The following is a 16864-nucleotide window of genomic DNA, read 5'->3' on the forward strand; positions in this document are numbered from 1 at the left end:
GCTCTACCCTAACAAAACAAGGCAGAACTCCCAACAGAATTTTCTATCAGATCTTGCTACGCGGACACCAAAGTATAGACAAATATTTTTCAGACAGCTACAAGATGGCTCTCAACTTGAATAAAAAGCGGAAAACTGATCACCAACATCAGATTGAGAAGAAAATTAAACATATAGTTTCTTCGAGTGAAAGCGAGAGCGAAGACGAACGGGAAAGTGAGGATGAGGGTAAGATCCCTGACATGTATTAAGCCAACAAATTACTAACGATAGGAAAGAAAATGAAGAATTAGATACAAAAGATACGCTCGATTCAGACAATGAATCTGATTCAGGACAAGATGCCGACGAGAGCCAGGGTGAATCTGAATCAGGCGGTGATTCTGAGATTGAAGAAATTAACGCAGCGGCACATGAGAAACGTCCAAAACGCAAGAAAAACCAAGACCCGGACTCCTTCTCAGCTGCGATGACTGCAATTCTAGGGTCTCATTTAAAAGCTCATGATAGATCTGATCCAGTTCTAGTTCGGTCGAAAAGCACAGCGCGGGCAATCGAAGACGCGAAATTAGAAGCGAAGGCCAAACATGCGCTGAGAGCCGAACGCAGAGCCCTGGCCGACAAAGAGCGGGTTAAAGATGTGATTTCAGGATTACGTAAAGACGAGGAAAAGAAAGCGGATCCCGAGGCGACGAGAAAGAACACAGAGCTGGAAATTAAGCTAAAGAAAACTGCGAAACGTGGAGTGGTGAAACTTTTCAACACAATCATCGAGGCACAGAAGAAAGCTGTCTCGGCTGATGTATAGAATATATCATGTATTCGGGAGTTCGGGTAATTTGTCCAAAACTGCATTCATTTTTTTTTTTGATTTCTGAGGGAGGGAAGTATGTACATTAGAGTCGAGAAGTAAGAGTCTATGCAAAAGGAAAAGCAGAACAGATACGAACACAAATAAAAAACAATTAACGCCAATCAATAATGTAGTTACAAATCATCGCTTTTCGAAATCTCTAGCTTGGAGATTTCGCGTCATCTGAGGAAGTGCTACCCGAAGTCCATCAAGTTCTTTCGACATTGTGATTTGGCAGCCCAATCTTGAACTATTTCCTTGAGTCAGAACGAGAAACGAGAAAAAATACAATATATCAGACAGGAGCAAAAAATCACTTACGTTTCGGTCAGTCCAAAAGCAAGATCAAGCATGTCATTCTCATCATCATCCGGTTCAGGAATTAAATCGTAGAATTCAGGATCGACAATTACATGACAAGTTGAACAAGCACAGGAACCGCCACAAGCACCTACAACATCATAATTAGGCACACTGTCCGCAGAGTGACACCATTAACCAAGCAATTACCTTCCATGTCCAAATCATTTGCCTGCGCAATATCTAGCAGATTATCACCTTCGGCGACCTCAATTTCGACTTGTTCACCCTCACGAGTAATAAATGTCACATGTAATCTGCTTCCATTAGACACTGACAAACTAACTTTCTAGTGCAAAAGAAAAGGAATAGCTGAGAGTAAGAAATCATGTAAAACTCACTCTTCTCCAGGAGCAGGCGTGTGTACATGGCCATGCTGATTCTTCAAACTGCTAGAAAAAGATCTGACGGATGTCTGATTCTGGAAGAATTGTGTAATTGGCCGATAAGCAATAGCTGGAGCCAGAGTGGTCACTCGAGCTGTGAAATTCAAAGCAAGAAGAGAAATCCGAATCGACATATTCAGTTATTTCTGCCCTATTCTTCCAGAAATACACTCTGTCAATTGGTTACGTGAACTCAGAAAGCAGCTATCTAGCTGACTTCTAAAATGCAGTTGTCCGGACAAATACAACAAAATTTGATACTAAGTTTTTCCGTATTAGCCCCCCCCACCGGACTTAATGCTGACTGGACGAATATAGTAATTATCGAGGGTATAGTGTTTGGATAATCGCAAGCAGAAGTCACGTGGGTACGTGGAGTTTTGTCTAGTCGCGTCGCGTCTACTTTACTGCAATTCAATAGATTCATTGTTGAGAGGTACAGAGCACAATTCAGCTAGAACTCGAAGAATGACGAAATTGGGGTCTGAAACCCTACCGAAAGAGCCTCGAGGACTACTGATTCTATTAGAAGGTCTTGATCGCGCGGGGAAAACTACTCAATGTGAACTGTTGCGTCAGAAGTTGGCCAGATTGAACGGAGAACAGAAAGTTCGAGTTCAAAAAGTTCCTGGTAAGATTCTAATTTTGGATTTAGATCTGGAAATCTGACAGCAGCAGATCGATCAACCGAGACAGGTCAAGTAATCAATGCGTATCTTGGATCAATCACTACGTTTCCAGACCAATCGATTCACTTGCTCTTTTCCGCTAACCGCTGGGAACTGCAAAATTCGATAATCTCGTCGATCGAAAGCGGACAGACGGTGATTCTTGACCGGTATGTACCATCGGGTATATCGTATTCCCTGGCGAAGAACGTGCCGGGCATGTCGCTAGATTGGTGTTTATCGCCTGATCGAGGACTACCAAGACCTGATTTGACAATTTTCTTGGATATTGATCCCCAACTAGCAAAGTCCAGCTTGCGCGAGGATTTCGGAAAGGAAAGATACGAAGTTTCCGAGTTTCAGACCACGGTCAGATCTCATTTTAAGGTTTTGCTAGGTAATGGTGTCACAAAAGGATGCCTGGATATGGGTAGAGTTGTTATGATCGATGCCACAAAGTCGATCGAGCAAATCGAATCGGAAATTTGGGAAGTGTTTGAATTGTATAAAGATTTAATCTCCGAACCTTTAGCTTCTATTCGTTAATACTTTTGTACATGGTTGTCATTATTCTTCTTCGTCTGAAGAGGAATCTAATATAATTTCTGGAATCTCAAAATCGGATGGCGGTTCCTCGTCGCTCTCTTGTTCGTCAGGTTGTGTTCTGGTCTTTTTAGAGCTCTGGCTTTCCAACAGATCAAGCTCAATTGAATCTCGCTTTTTAGGAATTTTGGACTCTTGTAAATCTAGAACTTGCGACTCAGTCTGTTCCGTTACTCCTGAGTTTCTGGTATCCATAGTCTCGATAATTGAATCACCAGTTGGCGACATTGTAATGATTTTAGCCAATTCTGTAACTTCAGTTGCTTCCTTGATGTCTTCTTCTTTGACTTTTTCCTCGACTATTTTCAATTCCTCTTTCGTGATCTGCTCATATTGCTGTTCTAGAGGTCTATCAAAATCCTTATCCGTTTCAACTGGATTCTCATCATGGATAGCATTATCAACAGCATCACTAACTTCTCCTGAGTCAAAGTTATCGTCAAAATTTAGTTGCCGAATCCAATTTTCAGGCAAATTTGCAAACATGTCTTCTTCTCTTTTTGGCATTGGAGGAAACCGTGGATGAACTACACTTCCGAGGCTTAAACTGATGGGTTGATTCCGAATCGCCATCGGCAATACACTCCACTTAATTTGCTTTCCTGGCTGCATTACGGACGAGAACAGCAACGATTCAGATTTAGGCGATGATGAAAGTAGTGAATATCTATCAATTTTAGATCGCGAAGATATTGGTAGATTTGGACTGGTATTGATTATCGCCGTGAATAGTCGTGTGATACACGACGTTGCCTTTGCCGAAGAATGCTTAGTGAATAAGTCTGGATTAGTAGAATAATCTGCAAATCCGGGAGCTGCATACATCATTGGAGAAACGCAGGTAATCGCAACATCGATAATATGAGTCAATTCTGGATTCCAGTCATCAGGCGTAGAGCCGATGATCGGTAGCAATACGGTCAAAAACTCAAACGCAGGCAACAGTAAATCAATCTCAGATTGACAAGTTGGCTTCACCAGTTGTGTAAAGTAGGTTAAATAATTGTCAACATGTGGCATTATTGATTGACCAATCACCTGAACAAGTTTGGTTGACAATGAAATCGCGTGAGCTTGCAAAAGCGGTAGAAGAGAGACCAGAAAATCTCGGTCTTTACGTTCGCAAGTTGATTTAAATTCAATTGTAGACGGTGATAATTCTAAGATAGGGCAGAGTAATTGAGTGAACCCAGATATCGGAACCTGAACCTGACTTTCAACAGGTGTCGATAAAAACGAATCCAATACTCGGAACACCAATTGCAGTCGTAGAATTGCAATGAATGGGTCTCTCAGAAATACTTTTGACTCCCAGCCATTATTCTCATTTATATTTGACTGCGACACTTGAACAATTTCCGAGATAGCTCGATCAAATGCTTTATGACCCTCAGCAATCGTATTTAAGACTGCAATTCGCCATTCTCTTGGATGGTCTTTAGGTGCTAGTTTGTACATTAACACAAATAACTTGCGAGTCGACTGTTCTAAACCCGAAAGCTCTCGACGACCTGAATCACATATCGAGTTCAAAACAGGAAAAATGATTTGATTCATCAGTTTATTTTGATGCGGTCGCATTGTGGTCGGGAAGTGAGAAACGAGAGTGCACAGTAGAGGAAGAGTGATTAGAGCGGCCGAGCGATCGAGAAAGGAAGGCTGCGGACAGGATATCTCAAGCAGTGTAACTGACAAACTTGGTATAGCTGGTCGAATCACTTCTCGAACGATCGAGGGTTTGTCGTGGCATAGATCAACAATTGTCTGAATGGTGGTGATTTCTGCCTGTAAAACATGTAGCGGTCGGTGCTTTTTCTCGATGTTGGACATCAAAAGCTTCAACCAGACCGCTCCATGAGAGCTAAGTGAGTCCCAATCGACACCCACAAGTGTACTAATCAACCTCGAACCTGCAATGCAGACAGATCCATCTTTGGACTGGATCAAAGCCGACAGTCGGACTCGAAGCTTATGAAGTGTTTGCGGATCACTGGATGAGAGAGTTGTCCTAGAACCGACAACCAAGAGCACAGGATCTAGGCGCGATAACAGTAAACTCTCATATTCCGGCAGCAGTGTCGAGCTTAAGCATGTCTTTAAGCTTGACATTGCTTGTTCTATTCGATATTACGCTTTAGTTCTCTTTACAAGTCTATCAATCTCGAAGGATAATTTTTTGAACAGGCCCGCGGCTCAAATATCATGTGACCAAAGTGTGAAGGGCAAGGCAAGAAAAAAATTGCATCGCGAGTGAAAGCATAGAAGGCTCCACTAGCAACGGACAAGGAAGCACGATATGGCTCTTCCTGTTACAGTGTGAGTACAGAAGTCGATGTATTTATGAGATATGATGGCTGATATTGGAGTAGATTGCCCGAATTGACGGCGCCGATCGACTCGGTTGCTTTGGACTCGGGAGTGAGTTGGTTACTGCATTTATTGAGTAAAGAAATTTGGCTGACCATTAGGTTCTTCTACGAATTACAAAGCATACGTCGGAATCATTTCCATCGATAGTTAGTGGACTTTTGCTTGGTCTTGATGCGGATTCTCTTCTCCAGATAACATACACCTTTGCGTTCCCACCAGGCGAGACAGGCAGTGGAAGTGGATCATCGGGAGCCGATGACGCGACGAATCCGCGGTCAAAGTCCAATCTGAGGTTCCAAACCGATATGATTCGACAGTTAAAAGATGTCAATATTGAAGTGAATCCGATTGGATATTATATCAGCTCATATCTGGGAGGGTTTTTCAATCAGACCTTGATCGATAGTCTTGTTGGATTGCACTCTGTGAACCCTAATTCGATTGTCTTGGTACACGATGTGACCAAGTCATCGCAAGGCGGACTTGCACTCAAGGCATACCGGTTGTCCAAGTCGTTCTGGGCGGCACACAAGGCGTGCAACGGCAAATTTTCAAGTGAGTCGATTATCGAAAACGAGCTCACGCATTTGGATATTCTAGAGGAAGTGCCGCTGAAAGTGAAAAACACACATCTTGCGACTGCTCTTCTGCAGAGCATCGACCAGCCTGCATTTGAGCGGAAAGGAGATCCTACGAGTTTGATCTCGGGGACTATGCTGACGCCGAATTTGGACAGTCTCGACCTCTCCATCGACCCGTATCTGGAGAAGAACGCCGAGTTTTTGATCGACTCGGTCGACGATTACTATGCCGAACAGGGCACATTTAATTACTATCAGCGCCAGCTGGGACGCGAACAAACCAAGATCCAGCAGTGGATCCAGAAGACTGTATGTATTTATTTACTCTCCCGGATTTCGTCCCAGATTTCGTTCTAGATTTCGTCCGGTGAATGTAGATCTCGTACTGACAGATATTCCAGAGAGCTGAGAACGCGACACGCGAACGCGCTAGATTGCCTACAGTATCAGAGGACGACTGGTCGAAGCATTTCAAGCTGCCAACAGAACCGTCACGACTTGACAATCTTTTAATTTCCGCACAAATCAGTGAGTATTTCCCGTTTACGGTATCATGAGGTTTTCGAACGTGAAACTAACAGACGTGTGTTTATAGACCAATATTGCAATCAGATCGAGGAATACGCTGCGGTTGTGTCCAACAAGATGTTTGCTATTCAGAATGGACTTGATGCATGAAGCATGAAGCATGAAGCATGAAGCATGAAGCATGAAGCATGAAGCATGAGACCTCCTTGTGATCTAAATTTGTTGAATCCGATTCAGTTCGGTTCAGTTCTGTTTATAGTAACAATATCGACACGTATTTCCATTTCCAAATCCATTTGCATGTTCATGCTCTATTTCTATATCCCTACCATTTGTATGTCCATGTCCATGTCCATGTCCCTGCCCATGTCCATTTCTATGCTCGCTTGCGTCTAATTGCCGTCTATTTTCTATTTCTGCTATATATCACCCACTAGTGTCCAGCCTCAGCTGGCAATCTCCGGTTTCAGAGATTGCCAAACCCAGGAATACGGTCACACGTGAGTCTTGAACGAGGGGCACGGCGCGAAACTGACAGCCAGATACAGGCGGTCTTTTGCGCGGTGTTCTGCGCTGTACTGCGCTGTAAGTGGGAGTGGTGCTGTTCTGGCTGTGTGCAGACTGTTCGAGGAGTATTTCAGCTTTGTAGCAACTAAATATTGTCCCTAACGGCTGAAAGAAATAAAATTTAGCCCAGTTTAATAGCAATAATAGAATGCAAGTGCAACAATGAAAGTGACAATAACAAACCCCTTACAGCGTCGCATTCTTGTCCCTGTTCGTCGTAGACTTGTTCGGGATTGCATGGCTCGTTCGTGTACCTTAATCTAAACGCATTGCGTCCTTTTTTGTACCTTTTTACTCGGACGGGTCTCTTGTGCATGCGAAATACAGCTGCAAAAGAACGCAAGACAGCCAACATTCACAGCGCCATCAAAGAGAATGCTATAAGCAGCATTTCTAATAGAAAGGTCAATCGTAATTTAAATAAATAATTTGTAATGATAATAATAATAATCACAGCTCAAGACGTAACGCTTGGAGCATAAAACATAAGGCATAAAGCGTAAACACAAAGACGAAGACAAATAATAACACAATAATATAGCCTGGTAATAATACTAAGAATGATACTAACTCCTCCTACTACACTGTACTCCCATGGCCATCAGGCATGCCTTCCAGGCGTCCGCAGTCTTGCTCCGATCTGTCGCAGATACTCCGTCCAGTACTATCAGATCGTGTCAGATCGAACGAAGACATGCATCTGATTTCTGTAGAAAATCGCACTTTTTTTTGATATTCTTAACAACGAAATCCCCGCGAACGCCCTAGCAGCTCATATCTGGCTCCTAAATAATTCCCTGTATTGTACACCTGTATTTTTTTTGTTATCTCGTGCGAGATCCTAAAACCTTCACCCTACTTTTGCGCTCTCTCTCTATCTTATTCTTTAGGCATTTGCCCGACGTCGGAAACAGAAATGCTGTTCTACACGAGAATTGTAGCGATCTTCATTTTCTCGAGCATACGTGCTCCGAGGATCTTCTCTGCTTCAGCGTCCGCGTCCTCTTCCTTTGCTGCCGCCGGACCGGAATGCGATCCTCCAGAAACAGACCTAATTCCGCCTCCGTTCACAGCCATGGCGTTAGGCGATGTTGCATTCGGAGCGTGCGAAATCGGCGTGGCCTGCGCTCCCGAAGCTCCTTCGCCAATCGATGTATGTCTTGAACCGTACTCGCTAGCTAAGTATCTCGGCTGTTGCTGAGCTGACGTGTACGGGTATGTGGGACCAACAGACCCATGGGTCGGTGTGAGAGAACCTGTAGGACTCACCCCATGATCGATAGACGATCTCGTAGATGAAGGCGACGATGCCGTCGAAAACACTTTGCTGTCCACAGCGAGCTGCGGACGCATACCCTGAGGTTCTGCACGCACATGAATGGGATGGAGTGGCTGCAGTAGTGGCAGCTGCGTTGGCGGCGGCGGTGCTCGCAGCGGCACATGCGCTCCTCCGACCTGATGGGGCGGAAGGTGGGTATACTGAGCCTCCGAATTGGGCGAAGAGCTGTATCCTGCTTGCTGGGGTTGGGGAGGAGGAAGACTAGGCGGTATCAAACGCTCATCTCGAGTGCTAGACGGCGGATAAGAAAACAGGCCAGGCTGCGGTGGTTGTGGGTACACAGGCACTGGATGCGCCATGCTATGAGCCTGCATAGAGTGGTGCTGGTAGTGAGGAGCTCCTACTTCACCTGATGCGGCAGCAGCAGCGGCCGTCTGAAGAAGTTGAGCTGCAAATCCCTCTGAAGCATAGGCAGCAGCAACAGCAGTAGGTGAAACACCAGGTCTGATATCTCCGAGCGAAAGCGTCCGTGTTCTTGGAGAGATAGACGGAGCCCGCGTAGACTTGATTGGCATGATTGTGCTTGGTAAGAACGACGGTGAACCAGAAGTAGACGAGGCGGAAGAAGACGACATGGGTGTGTTTGAGGCTGTGGAGGACGAGTTGGACGAGTTCTGGGGAGCAGAAAGATTAGGATGATGGAAGTGGAGTGAGTTCCGGCGTGTCTTGACGATAGGAGTCGGCGTTACAGCAGACATGGCCGAACTGGCCGTTGCAGTCGATGCAAGCACGTTCTGGGGTATTGGAGGAGAAGACGATGGCGAGGACGATGTGGCCGAAGGGCCGAAGCAGTTTCTTGTTAGACGCGAGGAGGCGATTTTGTCGTGGACTGTTTCCATATCTGTAGAAGGCCATTTCTTGAGGAGACGTTGGACACGCATGCGAGCACAGTCTTTGTCGATGCCGAGCTCTTGTCCGACCAGGCGCCAGTCGACGGAGCCAGATTTAAACTGGAAGGCGACGACCAGAGTCTGGACGGCGCTAACGATATCTGAGTTTGACATCGTGGACGTAGTGAGTAGACTGAGGGAGTGTTGCTGCGAAAGAGCGCTTGAGAGGGAGGGCAAGAGACGAGGAGGAATGGAGAGAGAAGGGATGCGGAGGGGGATGAAGGGAGATTGATAAGGAGAACAGAGTCGAGGGGTGGAAATATGAGAAATGACGACGGCTGTGACGACTGCAATGGGCAAGACGACAACGAAGACGACGACGACGACGACGACGACGACGACGACAGGTACGAGCAGGGATCAGAACACAGAGCAAAGCAGAATCGGTTCGACCCTAGTGGAAGCCAGCAGCAGACGGGCCGGGAACAAGAAGCAAAGCACGGCTGTTGAGGCCGCGATCGAGAAAATCAACAAGTAATGGGGTGCAGCTGGGATAGGGAGACGGTGGGAAGGCGATGAGATGAGAAGAAATGCGGGAGGCGACGAGCTGGAAACCCGTCAACTCTTATTCGATTCTTGTTCCTGGGTGGTTGCTGCTTGATAACCCGGAACTGGGTTTAAGAACACGGCGGTTAGGTGGGCCAACGCCAGGTAGGTGAAAGAGACAACGAGTCCGTTAGAAAAGTTTGTCGGTGAAGGCTTAAAATGAATGCAGGAACCAGGAGACTCGATCAAGGCAGGCAGGCGGACGCGCGCGCGGACGGACGCAGCGTGAACTATGAACTGGGTCTGAACTGGGCCAGTCTGAGACGAGACAGTTAACAGTAAGTAGGACCAAGAGCGCTGGAGATTTACGGAAAGTTGAACTGCGGATGGCTGAGCGGTGACGACAGATTTTGTTTGAGTGGGCTGTTGCGCCTGTGAACAAAGCTGGCCCGGGCAGCGACAGCGGGATAACAGATTAGAAAGACAGATCGATCAGAAAGCGAACTGGGACGACAAGCTTCCCAGCACGACGGCGGCAGGACGAGCAGACCAAAAAATACGAGAACAACACTAAACCACACACAGAACAGTAGGACATACACAACCAAGTCGCAAAACCAACCAAAATTTATATTTTCAAGCAGAGAAAATAACAGAAAAAATATACAATTTTTCGTCGACCACGAGATCCTTGGGCAGGCCGAAGACCGAAGCTGTCCACAGGGAAGGGAATACTGACCGTCGACGTCATTTTCCGCCGCAGATCGGAGGTTCAAGGGTTTTGCGAGCTTCAACCGACGGTTAACCCTAGCGCGCACTTGCGCTTGACTTTGGGCATCTCTGTAATGTTGTAATAATGACTTCATTCCGGGGCATCTCTGAACGCTCGATCTTTACGTTCTTGGACGGACGTCCGACGTCGTAACTATATTCGCCGTCGTAAATCGTAGTCGTAGTCGCAGTCGCAGTCGATTTCGCACTCGTCGTTTTCGTCGTCTCGTCGTCATTATTAGCCTGCTGCGACGACATGGCTTTGCGGTTCGATTGGGTTCGTCCAGCCCTTGGGCGCTCTAAAGCTAATTCACGTGTCAAACTGACGGCATCCACCGACAAACGCGGATTCCCCGTCACCTCTAATCGTCATCATCGACGGTGGCAGATATACTTGCGCTGCGTCGATGAGATAGATTTCCGAACGTGCGGATAGTTCAGCGTACTCAGCGCGAGAATCTCCGTCGCGCGCGCGTACACAGCTCGCACTGGAGACCAAAAAGTAACAGAGTGCCATGTCGCCATCGGCTCAGGGCTCACTTTTCAGATAGATAAGGATCTTTTCCCGTCAATTGCCAATATTTTCTCGCATTTATCTCTGTAATCGTTTCGGGCCTCTCTAATATCGGCCAATTCTTGAGCCCCGTCGTCGTCCCTCAACCGCAGCCTAAACAAACCAGCACTGCCAAACCGCCTCTGCCTCCCCTCCCCCCGCAAACCCACACCAGTGGCCATAGTGTCACAAACCCCCCACGCTAACGCGAGCTCAATTAAACGAAGACCCTAACCCCAGCCACTAAAACGCCACGTTTGATGCCGCACGCCAAGGGCCAGGAATCAACCTTATTTGAGTTTCTTTTGCTGTGCGCGGGTCTCACTTTTGCTGCTTTTGTAGATTTGGCGTCTTTGTGCTTCTGTAGCTGGTGCAGTGATAGCTTGCATCGGATGCAAGGGCTCTCGGGTATTCCCTGGGGTTGGTGCTCGTGTGCTCATGCGAACACAGTTATCGAACCTAAGGCACACGTAGCATATTGTAATAATGAGGGGTTGGTGGTATCTACGTGGTTTGCGTGGTTTGCGTGGTTTGCGTGGCGGAGCGAGTGGAGGGCTAGCGAGACCGAGCGGGCACTGTTCCGAAGATCGGCCACGTTCGGGGCTGACTCTGGCTGAGTCTGTTCAGGGTTTTTTAGTGTGTTCGGCCAGGAGCACACGGCCGGGCAGTGGAAGATGAGTGCGAACAGCAACTGAAGCTGCTGAAGCTGAAGCTGAAGCTGAAGCTGATGCTGATACTGAGATCGAAGCTAATGTTACTTTGATGTTTATGGTGATGGTGTATGCTGATCTTGTCCGTTCCTATTTCTGACTGTGTTATAGACAGTCCGATGATGAAGACCGTAAATATCGCACTACTATTGCCAGTACTACTACTACTACTACTACTACTACTACTACCACTACTGCTTCTAGCACGACCAAGTCAGATTCGCTCATGGACGCGTCGCCGTTCGCATCCTCATCCGCATCCTCGTCCGCATCCTCAGCAGACAAAAATAGTCCTTCCTACAAAGAAACATCTACATGCGTACGTCTGCTGAGATAGTATGCACTAATTGGCCGAGCACCGCGACTCCTCGCTCTAATCAGTGCCGGCATTACTCGCATGTACAAACATGTTTAAAACCTAAAACGATCACTATCTCCCCTACATACGCTAGAGATGGCCGGGATGATTGTTGACCCAGACTGGCCTGTTCCTCCGCACCGTGTCCTTCTTCATCCGCCTCGAGAGCGACCAGTGAACCACTTCGACCAGCGTCTAGAGGAGAATAAAAAAATGTTCGCAATTACATTCTTACTTGCTTACTAGGCTACTTCCTGTCATCTCCCGACAAGACAGCTTTTCTCTCCGCTCAATCGATGGCTTTCGATGACGCACCCGAGTCTAGTAATTTTTAGATGCGGCCCCAGATAGGGTAGAAACTTCGATGTCACCCGCCCTACCCTCCTCCGAGGAAGAGATTCCCAAGATTGGAAAGTCCTCACATCCAAGAGACCACTTCTTGTTCTACATGTCCTCACTCTGCGATCCAGCAGTCTCCTTTCCAGTCAATCGCCAATTTACTAAACAAACCCACCCATATCCACCACTCAGAATAGCCCTTCTTCATCTATGTCCACTACATCAAAAAGGAAAATATCCTCAAAATAACTCCAATTGCCCATCTTGAAGGCGCCGCAAACCCGGGATAAGCGTGGTTAGAACCCCTCTGGTGACCACAGCGGTTGTCGAGCAGCCTTTAGCCCCCAACTGTTTAGTTTGTTTGCAGTTGCAGGCCCCGACCAAACTAAATTCTCGTTGCGAACAGTCGTTGCTCTAGTTCGAGCGGCTCCACTTATCTATTGCTGATATCGAATTAATCGAATTACAGACTAGGATTGCAGACTAAATCTGGTCTTTGCAATATCAAACATGCTGACAATTGATCTCATAAAAAGTCATATATTTTCTATTCCTCCGTAAATCTATCCTGCCATCTCAAGCCCTTCATGCAGGTCGCGGGACATCTCACCCCCCGAAGTATTCTAGCATTACCTCCGCTCAGTCCACCTCGAGATATCGATGTAGGCTTTGCGCCAATCATTTCTCGACACGCGGGCCGATACCAGCAGGCGTTTGCAAAGCATTATATAACAGTGCCGAGATTTCCTGTAGACTGCTCTCACATCTGTCTTTCCTTCTTCTCATAATTAGTACTTAACCAATTCCACATTTCAACAAGCAAAAAATGGCTCAATTTACACTCTACTCTCATCCCGTTGGACCCAATGGCTGGAAGGTCGCCCAGGTTCTCTGCGAGCTCGGTCTCGAGTACGAAACCATCATGAAGGACTTTGGTGATGTCGAGAATGGCATGAAGACCCCCGAGTTCGAGGCCATCAACCCCAATGGCCGTATTCCCGTTCTTATTGACCATTCCGCTGGTGATCTTATCATCTGGGAGTCTGGTGCTATCATTCTTTACCTCGTCAAGAAGTACGATCCTGAGCACAAACTCTACCCCGCCTCCCTCGAGGAACAGGCCCTCGTCGACACCTGGTTCTTCTTCCAGATGACCACTTATGGTCCTTACACTGGCCAGGCTGTTTGGTTCAAGGTCTTGACCGGAAACGAAAATCCCAAGGCTTCTGAGCGTTACGTCGGTGAAGTCCACCGCATGTGCAAGGTCATCACCAAGCAACTCGAGAAGCCAGATTCAAAGGGCTGGTTGGTTCTCGGAAAGTGCACCATCGCAGACTTGTCTTTCCTCCAGTGGACTCGTTTCTTGTACCGTCTCGAGATTGACATCGCCAAGGAATATCCTACTATGAACTCGTGGGTTGAAGCCATGCTTGCATTCCCAGGTGTCAAGAAATCCACTGAAGGTGAAGTCTGGATGGGAAAAGATTAAATTAATATTTGAACGCCAATATATTTCCAAATTTCTTTTACTGATACTCTCTCGTAATTGTCGTTCCACGTTTCCATCTACTCCAAGTTTCTAATTTTAAATGAAATATGCCATTCGTCAACTATCTAGTTCGCCATCTTTTGCCGCAATAAAAGAATTATCACTCGATCAAAAATAAATAATAAGAGAAAATAATATCAAAATATAAAGTAAACAATAAAATATGTGAAAGAAATTCCAGAGACAAAAATCTGATATCCAAATTTCCTCTCTGAATCTCTTTTCTTTACAATTTGGGAGGCTTGTACACAATCCGCCGGGTCTTAATTGGCGACCACTTGAATCGCTTGACCCAGATGGAGATGGCCCATAGAGATCCAATAATAAGCATTGCCTTCATGCCAGCCTTCTTTCGGTCGTCGTGCTCGGGTTCGGCGGCCCAGTTCAAGAAACTGGTAACATCTTTGGCCATCTGAGTTGTAGTAGCAGGAGTTCCATCTTCGTATTCAACAAGTCCGTCAAACAATACGCGACCCATAGCAATACCTCCACCGGGAAAGTAAGGGTTGTAGTTTAATCCGCTAGCAACAACAGCGCCTGCAGGAGGTTCATCAGGATACCCGGTAAGTAAACTAAAAACATAATCACAACCTCCGTGACGAGCCTTGATGATCAAACTCAAATCCGGAGGAAGAGCACCCTGATTGGCAGCACGAGCAGCCTGTTCATTAGGATATGGTGCAGGAATGTAATCGGCAAGCTTGCCCGGTCGTTTTTCGATCTCTCCTTCGTCATTAGGCTCACTATCGTATTCAACCTCTTCAGCCATAGCCCGAACTTCATCAGCAGTGTGTGTAACACCAACAAGCGTACGCCAGGCCTAGATATTCGTTAGATTTCCTAGTCGTATTGTTCTGGAGTCACATGTACTTACAACTAAGTTAAGAGAATGGCAAGCAGCACAGACTTCCTGGTAAACCTGGAATCCACGACGTAAACTATACTAAATTAACAATTTATCCATATATCCAACTGATTATTTGAAATTTACCTCTGGTGATCAAAGGCATCCAAAGCACCACTGTGGGGCCAAGGGTACTCGGTAGGGTGAAGACCATGTTCAGCCAAGGTGAGAGCATTAATCGGACTACCGTACAGGTGAACGTACCATGCGGCAAGTCCACCAGTAGCAAGAGTAGCAATCACTGCATGACGAGTAGTACTGGAAACCTGCAGTGTCCTGTTAATACTTGAATTGCCAGACTTTTGAAACTGCTACTCATTATGAGCCGCCGGGACCTGTCGGCTATCTTGAAGACTTTTCATATTGTATCATCAACTGCACTCGGAGAAAAGGAAATTTCCAACAATCCAATGAAGACAAAGACCTAACATTGTCTATCGAAACTGCAGCAACCCCAAATGCAATAAGAATTCAACAAGGTGTTCGAAGTGAAAGTCCCGAAAGAAAAGTCCAAATCAAGGAAGCCGACACAGACCCTGGAAGAAAACATACCTCTGGAGTTGACTGTGCGGAGGTGGAGAAACCGCGCTAAATAAAACTAATCAGTACGAGCTTTTGACAGCAACAATAGCAATGTTCCAATACAAAATTCAAGATGTCTCGCCAAATGAGACCAAGGCCAGGAGAGAGCAAGCTGGTCTCCCGACGCATGGTCTCACAGCTCGAACAGAGAACCAGGAACCGACGTCAGTCACAGGCGCACACATACCGAGACAGAAGCAGACAATCTCTTGTAGAGAGCAGAGTAGCGTAGTCTGTTAGCCATAGCCGGAAGCAGAACAACAGAACGCGTAAATAAGCAGGAATAGGCGACGGAAAGTTGGAAACGCGCCGTGATCAAAGCCGGAGCAAGTGAGAAAATGAGACTCGTTCAGTCGTCCACTCAACCGCTCGGGAACGACTGAAAAGTGGACGGAGCGGCGTGCTGGTGAGCTAACTAAAGCCAGCGCTCTGATTGGTCCAGCATAAGTATAGAGCCATGAGACATTTATGTTTTCACTGAGGGGTTAGAGCAAGGCGGTATGAGTTCTAAGAACGGCTAGTGTATTTCATTTTCTAAAGGTACAAGTAAAATATCTATAATGTAATCGAAGTGCTCAGCACTCTATAAGCAGGCTAAGCAGATTCAAGGCTGAGATAAACAGTCCATAAAACCCCTACCAGCGACCTCACTAAGACTCGTTTGTCGACAGGAACATACACTAAGCAGACAAACGTCACAAGAGGCCACAGTTTCATCGAACTCATTTGAATCTCGGGGAGGTCCTGAGATTGAGTCAGCAGACATAACGCAAGCACATGCAAATACAAAGGAATTACATACCTCGCGGATCCGTAGTTTTACCAAGTCCATATCGCCGGTTTTCAAATAGCAGATAAACCCGATAAATATAGCATTCATGACAGCCGAAAAGAGGCTCTCGGTCAGGATCACTTTAATCATGATATTACTCTGAGACAACTCTTCCGTTTGGTTCGACTTTCGAGTCGACGGTTGCTTGATTTTTTCCTTATCTTCTTCCTCCTTCTTCGTCAAAACTGCCGACGTTGTCTTTGACTTCACTAGTGTCGGCCAGAGGTTATCAAGCACCGCCGTCCATGTCATAAAAATTGGCGTATGGAAGATAGCCCAAAGGGCAAATGCTGCCACAGCTGCACTATCGAGTGCTCCATAAGGCGGCTATTCCAATCAGTATCATATGAAATGTATAATCCAGTGCATCTAAAATGTCCTTACTCCTTCTCGATATGAAATGACCCATTGCCCGATTAAATTTCCCAGTCCTTTCAAAATAAACGCCTGTCGTGTGCTAGATAAATATGACCCAAATGAAGGATATCTGTCACCCATTGTGTAGTTAGAAAACCCGTCTCAGCGTCGCTAATTGTGTGTATTATCTAATCATCTTCTCGCTTCGCTGTCTACTTACGACTCGACCTCAAGCTCGACTTGGGAGAATATTGCAGCCGCACAGCGGAGAAAAATTT

At 46.4% G+C, this 16864-nt stretch overlaps 12 protein-coding genes across 12 annotated transcripts; 6 read left to right on the top strand and 6 right to left on the bottom strand.

Moving 5' to 3' along the window:
• The first annotated feature begins 61 nt into the window (after window positions 1–61).
• V1516DRAFT_667381 (Rrp15p-domain-containing protein) lies at window positions 62–975 on the top strand. The gene is made up of 2 exons (XM_066920833.1): window positions 62–228; window positions 279–975. Exons 1-2 carry the CDS (start codon window positions 105–107, stop codon window positions 806–808), a joined length of 654 nt encoding a protein of 217 aa, XP_066779529.1. The 5' UTR covers window positions 62–104; the 3' UTR covers window positions 809–975.
• V1516DRAFT_667385 (2Fe-2S ferredoxin-type domain-containing protein) lies at window positions 521–1829 on the bottom strand. The gene is made up of 4 exons (XM_066920834.1): window positions 1555–1829; window positions 1364–1470; window positions 1175–1304; window positions 521–1103 (listed from the first exon to the last, which is right to left on the bottom strand). The coding sequence occupies exons 1-4, from the start codon at window positions 1731–1733 to the stop codon at window positions 995–997; spliced, it is 525 nt and encodes a 174-aa protein (XP_066779530.1). The 5' UTR covers window positions 1734–1829; the 3' UTR covers window positions 521–994.
• A 193-nt stretch (window positions 1830–2022) lies between these two features.
• Window positions 2023–3185, top strand: V1516DRAFT_630927 (thymidylate kinase-domain-containing protein). Its single transcript, XM_066919943.1, has 2 exons — window positions 2023–2230; window positions 2278–3185. The coding sequence occupies exons 1-2, from the start codon at window positions 2068–2070 to the stop codon at window positions 2811–2813; spliced, it is 699 nt and encodes a 232-aa protein (XP_066779531.1). The 5' UTR covers window positions 2023–2067; the 3' UTR covers window positions 2814–3185.
• V1516DRAFT_667388 (rRNA processing/ribosome biogenesis-domain-containing protein) lies at window positions 2780–4993 on the bottom strand. Its single transcript, XM_066920835.1, has one exon. It carries the CDS (start codon window positions 4977–4979, stop codon window positions 2835–2837), a length of 2145 nt encoding a protein of 714 aa, XP_066779532.1. The 5' UTR covers window positions 4980–4993; the 3' UTR covers window positions 2780–2834.
• Window positions 4994–5166: 173 nt separating this feature from the next.
• Window positions 5167–6891, top strand: V1516DRAFT_697785 (uncharacterized protein; the record flags this gene model as incomplete). Its single annotated transcript, XM_066924101.1, has 5 exons — window positions 5167–5186; window positions 5240–5288; window positions 5339–6130; window positions 6223–6349; window positions 6417–6891. 5 exons carry the CDS (start codon window positions 5167–5169, stop codon window positions 6497–6499), a joined length of 1071 nt encoding a protein of 356 aa, XP_066779533.1. The 3' UTR covers window positions 6500–6891.
• Window positions 6298–7014, top strand: V1516DRAFT_667392 (uncharacterized protein). The gene has a single exon (XM_066920836.1). It carries the CDS (start codon window positions 6545–6547, stop codon window positions 6743–6745), a length of 201 nt encoding a protein of 66 aa, XP_066779534.1. The 5' UTR covers window positions 6298–6544; the 3' UTR covers window positions 6746–7014.
• Window positions 7015–7555: 541 nt separating this feature from the next.
• V1516DRAFT_12462 (uncharacterized protein) lies at window positions 7556–9743 on the bottom strand. Its single transcript, XM_066918621.1, has 2 exons — window positions 9580–9743; window positions 7556–9348 (listed from the first exon to the last, which is right to left on the bottom strand). The coding sequence occupies exon 2, from the start codon at window positions 9257–9259 to the stop codon at window positions 7841–7843; it is 1419 nt and encodes a 472-aa protein (XP_066779535.1). The 5' UTR covers window positions 9260–9348; window positions 9580–9743; the 3' UTR covers window positions 7556–7840.
• A 77-nt stretch (window positions 9744–9820) lies between these two features.
• V1516DRAFT_667394 (uncharacterized protein) lies at window positions 9821–10916 on the bottom strand. The gene is made up of 2 exons (XM_066920837.1): window positions 10039–10916; window positions 9821–9969 (listed from the first exon to the last, which is right to left on the bottom strand). Exons 1-2 carry the CDS (start codon window positions 10495–10497, stop codon window positions 9964–9966), a joined length of 465 nt encoding a protein of 154 aa, XP_066779536.1. The 5' UTR covers window positions 10498–10916; the 3' UTR covers window positions 9821–9963.
• A 525-nt stretch (window positions 10917–11441) lies between these two features.
• On the top strand, window positions 11442–12139 carry V1516DRAFT_682863 (uncharacterized protein; the record flags this gene model as incomplete). Its single annotated transcript, XM_066923475.1, has 4 exons — window positions 11442–11583; window positions 11644–11734; window positions 11777–11984; window positions 12047–12139. The coding sequence occupies 4 exons, from the start codon at window positions 11442–11444 to the stop codon at window positions 12137–12139; spliced, it is 534 nt and encodes a 177-aa protein (XP_066779537.1).
• Window positions 12140–13103: 964 nt separating this feature from the next.
• On the top strand, window positions 13104–13975 carry V1516DRAFT_667401 (glutathione S-transferase). Its single transcript, XM_066920838.1, has one exon. It carries the CDS (start codon window positions 13189–13191, stop codon window positions 13849–13851), a length of 663 nt encoding a protein of 220 aa, XP_066779538.1. The 5' UTR covers window positions 13104–13188; the 3' UTR covers window positions 13852–13975.
• V1516DRAFT_667407 (cytochrome C1 family-domain-containing protein) lies at window positions 13875–15756 on the bottom strand. The gene is made up of 5 exons (XM_066920839.1): window positions 15585–15756; window positions 15368–15403; window positions 14903–15081; window positions 14786–14849; window positions 13875–14731 (listed from the first exon to the last, which is right to left on the bottom strand). The coding sequence occupies exons 1-5, from the start codon at window positions 15639–15641 to the stop codon at window positions 14138–14140; spliced, it is 930 nt and encodes a 309-aa protein (XP_066779539.1). The 5' UTR covers window positions 15642–15756; the 3' UTR covers window positions 13875–14137.
• A 142-nt stretch (window positions 15757–15898) lies between these two features.
• Window positions 15899–16814, bottom strand: V1516DRAFT_667411 (uncharacterized protein). Its single transcript, XM_066920840.1, has 3 exons — window positions 16614–16814; window positions 16200–16556; window positions 15899–16141 (listed from the first exon to the last, which is right to left on the bottom strand). Exons 1-3 carry the CDS (start codon window positions 16725–16727, stop codon window positions 15992–15994), a joined length of 621 nt encoding a protein of 206 aa, XP_066779540.1. The 5' UTR covers window positions 16728–16814; the 3' UTR covers window positions 15899–15991.
• Between the last annotated feature and the right edge of the window lie 50 nt (window positions 16815–16864).

This window comes from Lipomyces oligophaga, assembly GCF_038497815.1.
Source record: "Lipomyces oligophaga strain CBS 7107 unplaced genomic scaffold V1516scaffold_1, whole genome shotgun sequence".
NCBI lineage: Eukaryota > Fungi > Ascomycota > Lipomycetes > Lipomycetales > Lipomycetaceae > Lipomyces > [Lipomyces] oligophaga.

Excerpts from the sequence above, each read along its gene's own strand:
- V1516DRAFT_667381 (XM_066920833.1), top strand. The coding sequence starts at position 105 with ATGGCTCTCAACTTGAATAAAAAGCGGAAAACTGATCACCAACATCAG. Across the intron at positions 229-278 it reads ACGGGAAAGTGAGGATGAGG|AAAATGAAGAATTAGATACA; the intron begins GTAAGATCCCTG and ends ACGATAGGAAAG.
- V1516DRAFT_667385 (XM_066920834.1), bottom strand. The coding sequence starts at position 1,733 with ATGTCGATTCGGATTTCTCTTCTTGCTTTGAATTTCACAGCTCGAGTG. Across the intron at positions 1,305-1,363 it reads AAATGATTTGGACATGGAAG|GTGCTTGTGGCGGTTCCTGT; the intron begins GTAATTGCTTGG and ends ATGATGTTGTAG. Across the intron at positions 1,104-1,174 it reads GCTTTTGGACTGACCGAAAC|TTCAAGATTGGGCTGCCAAA; the intron begins GTAAGTGATTTT and ends TCAAGGAAATAG.
- V1516DRAFT_630927 (XM_066919943.1), top strand. The coding sequence starts at position 2,068 with ATGACGAAATTGGGGTCTGAAACCCTACCGAAAGAGCCTCGAGGACTA. Across the intron at positions 2,231-2,277 it reads TCGAGTTCAAAAAGTTCCTG|ATCGATCAACCGAGACAGGT; the intron begins GTAAGATTCTAA and ends TGACAGCAGCAG.
- V1516DRAFT_667388 (XM_066920835.1), bottom strand. The coding sequence starts at position 4,979 with ATGTCAAGCTTAAAGACATGCTTAAGCTCGACACTGCTGCCGGAATAT.
- V1516DRAFT_667392 (XM_066920836.1), top strand. The coding sequence starts at position 6,545 with ATGAGACCTCCTTGTGATCTAAATTTGTTGAATCCGATTCAGTTCGGT.
- V1516DRAFT_12462 (XM_066918621.1), bottom strand. The coding sequence starts at position 9,259 with ATGTCAAACTCAGATATCGTTAGCGCCGTCCAGACTCTGGTCGTCGCC.
- V1516DRAFT_667394 (XM_066920837.1), bottom strand. The coding sequence starts at position 10,497 with ATGAAGTCATTATTACAACATTACAGAGATGCCCAAAGTCAAGCGCAA.
- V1516DRAFT_667401 (XM_066920838.1), top strand. The coding sequence starts at position 13,189 with ATGGCTCAATTTACACTCTACTCTCATCCCGTTGGACCCAATGGCTGG.
- V1516DRAFT_667407 (XM_066920839.1), bottom strand. The coding sequence starts at position 15,641 with ATGGCTAACAGACTACGCTACTCTGCTCTCTACAAGAGATTGTCTGCT. Across the intron at positions 15,082-15,367 it reads CCGCACAGTCAACTCCAGAG|GTTTCCAGTACTACTCGTCA; the intron begins GTATGTTTTCTT and ends AGGACACTGCAG. Across the intron at positions 14,850-14,902 it reads GATGCCTTTGATCACCAGAG|TTTACGTCGTGGATTCCAGG; the intron begins GTAAATTTCAAA and ends AATTTAGTATAG.
- V1516DRAFT_667411 (XM_066920840.1), bottom strand. The coding sequence starts at position 16,727 with ATGGGTGACAGATATCCTTCATTTGGGTCATATTTATCTAGCACACGA. Across the intron at positions 16,557-16,613 it reads TCATTTCATATCGAGAAGGA|CCGCCTTATGGAGCACTCGA; the intron begins GTAAGGACATTT and ends TGATTGGAATAG. Across the intron at positions 16,142-16,199 it reads TAAAACTACGGATCCGCGAG|GACCTCCCCGAGATTCAAAT; the intron begins GTATGTAATTCC and ends ACTCAATCTCAG.